A 9,899-nucleotide genomic window follows, 5' to 3' on the forward strand; every position below is an offset into this window, starting at 1 on the left:
AAAATACAATTTTATTTAATAGAGATTAAGAGGATTGGTGGCGGCGGCGGCGGCGACAATCCATCTTCCAAATCCAATAGCATCCTTACATTAAGCTTTCTAAATTAACACATGGCTATCATCGGCTTATCAATTTAGTGAGTGTGTTATGATCCAGTCTTTGGGGCAATACTCTTAAAATTTTTTTTTTCTTTTTAAATTGTTATGAAGTATCTTTAGAAAGTGTGAAAAATGATCTTTGGATATATAGGTGTCAATAATGTCATGAGAGAAATTACACCAAACTTGAGGGACAAACTACAGTCTGACCACTTAACTAATTCCTCATGGCCTATATTTCCAATATATTTAATATGGATATAAATACTCAATGGAAAGAAGAAGAATTTTAATTTTGTGAACTTTTTACCCACCTTGTATTTGACCTAACATCAACAACACCTATATAGAGTTTAGAAATATCACTAACCTACCACATTAGAGATGGCAATGGGCCCGACATTTTCAGGTACCCGGCCCGGCCCGGCCCGAAAGGGCGGGCTTTACCCGAGGTTGGCGGGCTTGGGCTTGGGCTGGGCTTGATTTAAGGCCCGACTCGGGTACGGGCCGGATGGGTACATCTTTAGGCGACCCGGCCCGTCCCGAAAATTTTAGTATTAATTTTACTAATTACCCTTATACTAATATTTATTACAATATTATCCATATATATCTATTTTCTCAAACCCTAACCTCAATTTTTATCCCATATTGAAGATTTAACATGTTAAAATTGCCTTAAATAAGTTAGATGAGTTTGGTTCAACTTATAAAGTGGATTTATCATAACATATTATCACAGCTGAAAAGTTAGTACAATCAAAATTAGGAGTTTAATTGCTCAATTATTGCTTAAATTATTTGCGGAAATAGCTTCAATTAATATTTAAAAACTATTTCTAAAATTAAAAATAAAAAAAATTGAAATTTATAATATTTAAAAATAAACATTATTAAAAAAGGCGGGCTTGGGCCGGGCCTATGGTTATAAAAAAACCGTCGGGCGGGCTTAGGCTTTGCCTATCATACCCGTAGCGGGCTTGGACCGGGCTTGGGCCTGTCATGAGGTCAAGCTTGGGTCTGGGCCAAGGGGTACCCGGTCCGGCCCGGCCCATTGCCATCACTACTTACAATTATAGCTATAGCTAAGAGAAGAGGTTATTGATGCCTACAAGTAGGCTTGTAAAAATTCATGTCTTGGCCGGAACCATATACGTTTATAAAAGAATATAAAAAAAAAATATAACTATGAATAAATGAATCATACAAAAGTTTCATTGGTTGATAATTTAATGTGACTAGTTTCTTCTACCATTAAAAAGTTTTATCATCTATATTTTGGAAAAAAAAAAAAAGATAGTTATATATATATATATTAATAATATATATATAACTATCTTTTAAAAGTTCTAACATCAGTTGTAAATTTAATCAATCTTCTATAATTATATTCAATAAATTTCAAAATTATATACAGTACTATTAATTCAATAAATTTCAAAATTTATATACAGTACATTTTGGCAGGCCCAGTAATCATTCCCCGCCCCCAACAACCCCCCCCCCCCCCCAAACAAGATAAAGAAGAGATAAGTGAAAAAAGGGAGAGTGGTGTAGTTTTTAAACTATAGAGGGTTGAGGGTGCCAGCAAAAATTAGGCAATTAATTAAATTTAATAAAAAGAAAAGAAAAGCAGTAGCTGAAATGACTCAACTGCCAACCACTGAAAAAAGATGGGGGGTGGGGAATTCAACTTTAATGAATGAAGTGTATTTTGAAAGTTTAAAACCTGTTGACTACTCAATTAGACATCAACCCACATGATAAACGCCCTTACAATTTCAAAATTTTTCACTCAATTTTATGATTAATTTATAATTATAATTATCGGTTTGAAATTTTTGTACTGATGGCCTATAGAATAATAATTATTTACCATGTAAGTGCTTCATTAACGGACTTTCATATAATCATTCAACTCAATAAACATAATAATAAATTCAAAATTAATCAAAAAATTACATTTATTTGAAATTTAATTAAATTAATTCAAAGAGCTATGTGTTGAGAAGAATGTTCTGGTTTTTGGTGGATGGGAATCTGAAGAAACTGAGATTATATAGTTAGCAGATCCACAGGGTATGATTTTTATAAAGGACACCACCATTTAATCATAATATACTGTTGGTATTCGTATATACCAGTGTCTTTAACGAAATGAGTTGACATAATTTTTTCCTCCCAGAATTGCGGCTGACTTTGACGCTTTCTCTGCAATTTTTTTAAATTTATATAAACATGTCGTTCCTGACACTAGGAAATTTTAATATAAGACAATGATTGATTTTTTTATGTTTAGTATATTTTTAGTTTTTAACCCTTTGAAATTAAAAAAAAAAAAAAAAATAGACGTTTGCTTTTGAAAATTGATGGAAAAGTAATTTGTAATCTCAATCAAACAAGAATTAGATTTGGATTATGATAAAAGAAATTGATGTAACCAAAAAACCCAGTTTGATTTGTGATTCAAAAATAAATTTAAATAACTAAAATACTGTTCAAATTTTTTAGTTGAATCTTATAATTTTTAATATTTGAAAATGTGTTTAATATAGTATTTAAAAATTATTTTTATATTAAAAACTAAAAAAACTGTGTAAATGTCTTTAATATAGTATCTAAAAATTATGTTTAGATTAAAAAGTAAAAAAAAAAAAAAAATTGTGAAAATGACTTTTATGTTATGAATAAATGTGGATGTCCCTTGCAATTCTATAACTTCCTAATCTTTCATCTTCTCTAACTCTTAAACCTTTCAAGTTCTATAACTTCAAAGCATTTTATTAGCTTTTAATTTCATTTATAATATTTCATAATCTTGAGACTATAAATAGATGTATTATGAAAGATGATGTACACTTAACTTTAGAATAAGAAAGCATTGGCTCTATTTCCCCTCAATTATCTTCTCTTTTCTTATAGCTTATTTTATTATACGTTATTAGCACGAGTCTTTAACCATATCAACTTGTCAAAGAAAAAAATAATTCTCATCAAGTTTCAAGCTTTTGTCTCTTATCAAATTTGGAGTTGAGGTTTTCCATTTGCCAAGTAAATTCAATTTTGCTTGTATCTCAATATGCCTTATAAATATGTTGGAATGTTTAACCATTTTTATAGTATAAAATATATGCAAGTGTTTTAATTTGGAATGTTTTGATTTCATTACAAACAAAACATTGTATACTGATAGATTTATAATTTGATTAATATGAAAAGACATACATATATTTGTAAATATTTGCTTTTATGATTTGTGTTGTCAAATGATTAAATTTTCTATAATCGTAATAAATTGTATGTGAGTTATTGTTATTCTAAACTCTTATTTGTAGTAATATTTTCATTTTATTAGAGATTGTCTAATTTATTAAATATTTCTTTTATAGTTTTCGTCATGATAAATCTTACGAAACTTGAATTTGTGGCTCTTGATATTACGGGCAAGAATTATTTGTCGTGGATTCTTGATGCTGAAATTCACTTAGATGCTATGGGTCTTTGTGATGATGTGGCTTCTTAATTGCCACGGTGGGAGTCAACTCTTCTTTAAGTGGTCAAACAGAGATGTGATGGCGTTTTGGGTTAATGCTTTATGCATTTCGCATATCACACTTCTCTCATTTGCACCTCCTCTCGCCCTTTATCTCAACAGAATGTCAGACTCCAAGGAACCTTCTCAATTGTTACTCATCTTACGGTTATGGAGAAATCGAAGACAGATGGAGGTTGATCAAGGAAGAGTGCACGTGTATTTAACCCTGATTGATAAAGGCGATATGTAAATCTCATATTGGAGAAAACCTAGGGTTTTCGGATTGGGTGTGTTCTCTCCTTTGTAAACTTTTCTTTTTTGCTTTGATCATTACTCTGTACTGTGTTGGTTATTAATAAGAATAGCCTTGGAGAGTGGATGTAGGCTGCAAAGCTGAACCACTATAATTGTTGTGTCTTGTGTGTTCTTGGTTGATTTTCTCTTCATTTGTTCATAGCTCTATTTACTAGTTCTAAATTGATTATTGATATGTTCAATTAGTATTAGGCAGTAAACCCTAGAGTTCTAACAAATTGGTATCAGAGCCTTGTTGAAGGTTCAGTTAGGGTTTCACTGGTTTAATCGTGCCTAAATTTAGTTTTGGGTTTTCTTAACTGATTACTTTTCTATTGCTGGGTGTTTTTTGAATCTATGAGAAAAACATGTCAACTAAGTTTGAGCTTGAAAAGTTTACAGGTGAAAACGATTTTGGATTATGGAAAATAAAGATGGAAGCAGTTCTGATTAAGGAGGGTTTGGCTTTAGCTTTGAAGGGAGAAGCCGGGTTACTTGACACCTTAACCATTGCAGAACAGCAAGATACGTTGAACAAGGCCAAAAGCTCACTGATCCTCCGCTTGGGTGATAAAGTACTTCGAGAAGTCAAGAAAGAAAAAACTACTGTTGAGATATGGAACAGGTTCGACTCTCTTTACTAGTCAAAGACTGTTCCTAATAGATTATTTCTAAAACAGAGTTTATTTGGGTTTAAGATGGATGAACAAAAATCACTAAAGGATAATAAAGATGACTTTCTTAAGATTATACAAGATTTAGAAAGTATCTCAGTTTAAATTGCTGATGAAGATCAAGCTGTGATCCCGTTAAATTCTTTACCCAAAACTTACTCAAATTTTGTAGAAACTTTGAAATATGGTAGACAAACTTTGAAGTTAGAAGAAGTAGTAGAGGCTATCTCAGCTAAGGACATTGAAATAGGATTAGATAAAGAAATGTGAGTGATGGTGAGGGTCTTGTAGTTACAGGAAGATTTGAGAAGAAGAACTGGAAAAAGGGGGGCAGAATAGACATAGGTCAAAATCTAAGACTGGAAAATGGAAGTGTTTTTTCTGCCATAAGGAGGCTCACCTTAGGAGAGACTGTTTTGAGAGAAAGAAAAAGAAATATGAGAAAGAGGGTGATGGAGGTAGTGTAGGGGTAGTATCAGAGGGTTATGAGAGTTCAGAAGTTCTAGTTGTTTCAGAAGGCAAGATTAGTGATGAGTGGATTTTAGACACTGGTAGCACCTATCATATGACACCTAATAGGGAATGGTTTAGCTCTTTTCAATATTTAGATGGTGGAAAAGTGATAATGGGGAATAATGATGTCTGTTATATTAAGGGAATAAGCTCTGTTAAGTTGAATCTCCATAATGGATTAACTAAAACCCTTACTGATGTTAGATATATCCCTGACCTCAAAAGAAACCTTATCTCTCTTGGAACATTAGACTCTATAGGTTTAAGTTATAAGGCTACTAATGGGAGTCTCAGTGTTTTGAAAGGGTCTTTGATAGTTATGAAGGCTGAAAAGCAAAATGGTATGTATGTGTTGAAAGGCAGTACTGATAGTGGAGTGGCTACTATTGGGTCAACTGAGGGGAAGATAAAACCAAGTTGTGGCACCAAAGACTTTCCCATGTCAGTGAAAGAGGTCTAGGAGAACTTAGTAATCAAAACCTACTGTGTGGGGATAAAACAAGAAACCTGACATTCTGTGAGCATTGCATATTTGGAAAAATGAGTAGAGTGAAATTTGGGATTTGGACAACACTACTCAAACTCACCACTTGAGTATGTGCATTCTGATGTATTGGATCCTTCTAGGCATTATTCCCTCGGAGGATGTAGGTACTTTATCAGTTTTGTAGATGACTACTCTTAGTATGTTTGGATCTATTTCCTCAAAACCAAGGATGAAGCATTTTCTAGATTTAGAGAATGGAAAACCATTGTTGAAAACCAAATTGGAAAGAAACTAAAGAAGTTGAGAACTGACAATGATTTAGAATTTGTCAATGAAGAATTCAATAATTACTGTAGAGTTCATGGGATTGTTAGACATACGACAGTAAGCTACACTCCACAACATAATGGTCTCTATGAAAGGATGAATTTTCTTCATTCTAGAAAAAGTGAGAAGCATTCTGTCATGTTCTAAACTGTCAGTTAAGTTCTGGGCAGAAGCAGCCCATACTATGGTCTATTTGATAAATAGAACATCTTCTTCAGCTATAGGTTTTAGGGTTCCACTTGAGAAATGGACTGGTCATCCTGTAAACCTGGAAAATCTTAGAGTTTTTGGGTGTCTTGCTTATGTTCATGTAAAGGATGACAAATTAAAACCTAAAGCCATTAAATGCATCTTCTTAGGATATCCAGATGGAGTTAAAGGCTATAAGTTCTGGAATTTAGAATCTAAGAAGTGCACTGTGAGTAGAGATGTTATTTTCAAAGAAGATATCCTACTTGGTTTAGAAGGTAAATCTGATGTATCTGAGGGCTGCTATCCAGGATTAGAACACTTAGAACTAGAAGTGCATGACTCCAATTTCAGCCCAAGTTTGAATCAAGGTGGAGTTGAGGAATTAAATACTCATGAGAAGGAACCAAATGCTGATCATGAAGTATGTTAGGAGGCACCAGTTGTAGATGCATCAAACTTGACAGATTATTAGTTATGAAGCGATAGAATTAGAAGAACAATCAGACCTCCTAATAGATTAGGTTTTTCAGACCTAGTTGCTTATGCACTTCAGGTGGAAGAAGAGATGAATGATGAACCTAAGACCTTCCAAGAAGTAGTTTCAGGACCTGAACAATTATAATGGAAGAGAGCCATTGAAGAAGAATTTGATTCTCTAATGAAGAATAAAACATGGATTTTGGTTAATAAACCAAAAGATTGTAGATTGGTCAAATGCAAATGGATTTTCAAAAGAAAACCAGGATTAACATCTAAGGAAGCACCTAGGTACAAAGCTATGTTAGTTGCAAAAGGATTTACACAAGTAAAGGGGGTTGATTATAATGAAATTTTTTCTCGAGTGGTCAAACATACATCCATCAGGGTACTGCTCTTTCTTGTAGTTCAATTCAACCTGGAATTAGAACAACTCGATGTGAAGACAACTTTCTTGCATGGGGATTCGGAAGAAAGCATCTTAATGGAACAACTTGAAGGATAGAACAGTGCTACAGGTAAAGTTTGTCTGTTAAAAAATCATTATATGGTTGGACGCAGTCACCACAACAGTGGTATAAGAAATTTGATTCTTTTATGATAGAAATGGGTTTAACAGATGTAATTTTGGTAGCTGTTTTTATTTTAAAAGAATCTCTAAACTAACTCAAATTTTTTTAGTGTTGTATGTAGATGATATGCTTGTGGCATGCCATGATAAAACTGAGCTGTGTTGATTGAAGAAGTTACTGAACACCAAGATTGAAATGAAGGAGCTGGGACACAGGCTTAGAAAATTCTTGGTGTTTCTATTATCAGAATTAGAACTTCTGGAAGCCTGAAGTTAGTACAACAAATACTATGCTGTAAATCCTACAAAAATTCAACATGCAAGATGCAAAGACTGTTCAAACTCCTCTTGGAGCCCATCTGAAGCTTTCACATGAGCAGAGTCCACAGACTGAAAAAGAGAAGTTGGAGATGGCATAAATTCCTTATGCAAGTGCACTAGAAAGCTTAATGTACCTGATGGTGTGTTCAAGACCAAACTTGGGTTTTGTTGTAAGTTTGGTAAGCAGGTTTATGAGCAATCCAGGAAAGTCTCACTGGATGGCTCTAAAATGGATTATGAGATACTTGAATGGAACCAAATCAGTGGGCATTGTGTTTAAGCGAAATCAAAGTTATAATAATTGTATTGAGGGTTTTGCTGATGCAGATTATGCAGGGGATATGGATAGGAGGAAGTCAACCTTTGGTTTTGTATTTACTTTGTGGGGAAATACTGTTAGTTCTAAATCCAAACTACAACATATGGTTACCCTGTCCTCAACAGAGTCAGAGTATGTGGTATTGACAGAGGTAGCAAAGGAAGCTACCTGGTTGAAAGGTCTTGTAAATGAGTTGGGTATTGAGCAACAAACAGTGAAGATAAACAGTGATAGCTAGAGTGCAATCCATCTCTATAAAAACCAAGTGTTCCATGAAAGAACCAAACACATAGATGTTCGCCTTCATTTCATTAGGGAAATGATTGAAAAAGGAGAAATCGAGATTGAAAAAATTGATGGTTCACATAACCCTGCTGATATGTTCACTAAACCAATTCCAATTGAGAAACATAGGCTCCGTATGAGCCTTCTTCAAGTTTAAGAGTGAACATATGCATTCCAAGGCCACATGGGGTGTCAAATCAAGAAGCCAAGGTGGAGAATTGTGATGATATGACTTCTTAATTGCCCTGGTGGAAGTCAACTCTTCTTTAAATGGTCAAATAGAGATGCGACAGTGTTTTGGGTTAATAATGGTTTAATGCTTTATGCATTTCGCATATCACACTTCTCTCATTTGCATCTCCTCTCGCCCTTTATCTCAACAAAATGTCAGACTCCAAGGAACCTTCTCGATTGTTACTCATCTTACGGTTATGGAGAAATCAAAGACAGGTGGAGGTTGATCAAGGAAGTGTGCACGTGTATTTAACCCTGATTGATGAAAAAGATATGCAGATCTCATATTGGAGAAAACCTAGTGTTGTTGGATTGGTTGTGTTCTTTCCTTTGTAAACTTTTCTTCTCTGCTTTGATCATTACTCTGTACTGTGTTGGTTATTAATAAGAATACCCTACTATGAGCCTTGGAGAGCGGATGTAGGCTGCAAAGCCGAACCACTATAATTGTTGTGTCTTGTGTGTTCTTGGTTGATTTTCTCTTCATTTGTTCATAGCTCTATTTACTGGTTCTAAATTGATTACTGATATGTTCAATTAATATTAGGTAGTAAACCCTAGAGTTCTAACAGTCTTGGTGACACCATCAAAGAAGGAAATGAATCATCCAATCAAGATAAGGCTAAAGCCATAATTTTCCTTTGACATCATCTCCATGAAGGATTGAAAACTGAATACCTTACAGTAAAAGATCCACTTACTCTTTGGGAAAATTTGAAGGAAAGGTATGACCACAAAAAAATTGTGATTCTTCCTAGAGCTCGTTATGATTGGATGCATTTACATTTATAAGATTTTAAATCAGTAATTGAATATAACTTTGCAGTATTTAGAATTAGTTCTCAATTGAAATTGTGCGGAGTAAATATTACTGATGAAGATATGTTAGAGAAAACATTCTCTACTTTTCATGCATCAAATGTGCTCTTGCAGCAAGAATATAGAGAAAAGGTTTTCAAAAATATTCTGAAATAATTTTTTGTCTTTTTATGGCTAAACAAAATAATGAGCTATTAATGAAAAATCATGAAGCTTGCCCAACAGTATCTACTCCATTCCTTAAAGTGAATGTGACAAAATCTAATAATCATGGGCGTGGGTGAGGTCATGGCCATGGTTGTGGTCGTGGTCATGGACGTGGTCAAAGTCGTAATAATCACAACCGTAGTGGTTATAACTATAACTCTTTTAATTATAAAAGCCACCGGAAGTGGAATAATAATGAAGAGAAAAAGGAAAAGGGCAAAAGTGGACAATATAAAAATTCGAAGAATACAGAAAATTTGTGCTATCGATGTGGCATGAAAGGACATTGGTCACGTACCTGTCGTACGCCTAAACATCTTGTTGAACTTTATCAAGCATCGTTGAAAGAAAAAGAGACAAATACGAAAGCAAATTTTGCCTACCAAAATGAAAATAGAGAAGCAAATTTTGCTTATTAAGATGATAATTTTGATCATGGACCTGATGATATAACACATTTGGATGTTGCAGATTTCTTCAAAAATCCCGAAGGGAGAATTGATCATTAATTGGGGATAGGAATGTCCAAAATTATTAAAGTTATG

The 9,899-nt window shown here is 33.8% G+C and overlaps 1 protein-coding gene across 1 annotated transcript; it reads left to right on the top strand.

Annotated features, from left to right (window-relative positions):
- Nucleotides 1–7,486: 7,486 nt before the first annotated feature.
- Nucleotides 7,487–8,047, top strand: LOC116112596 (secreted RxLR effector protein 161-like). The gene is made up of 2 exons (XM_031398714.1): nucleotides 7,487–7,572; nucleotides 7,678–8,047. The coding sequence occupies exons 1-2, from the start codon at nucleotides 7,487–7,489 to the stop codon at nucleotides 8,045–8,047; spliced, it is 456 nt and encodes a 151-aa protein (XP_031254574.1).
- Nucleotides 8,048–9,899: the final 1,852 nt, after the last annotated feature.

The sequence above is a fragment of the Pistacia vera genome, unplaced genomic scaffold, assembly GCF_008641045.1.
Source record: "Pistacia vera cultivar Batoury unplaced genomic scaffold, PisVer_v2 Contig664, whole genome shotgun sequence".
In the NCBI taxonomy this organism is placed as follows: Eukaryota; Viridiplantae; Streptophyta; class Magnoliopsida; order Sapindales; family Anacardiaceae; genus Pistacia; species Pistacia vera.

Coding starts and splice junctions, on each gene's coding strand:
- LOC116112596 (XM_031398714.1), top strand. CDS start 7,487: ATGCAAGATGCAAAGACTGTTCAAACTCCTCTTGGAGCCCATCTGAAG. Junction 7,573..7,677: donor CCACAGACTGAAAAAGAGAA/GTTGGAGATGGC, acceptor TTTGGTAAGCAG/GTTTATGAGCAATCCAGGAA.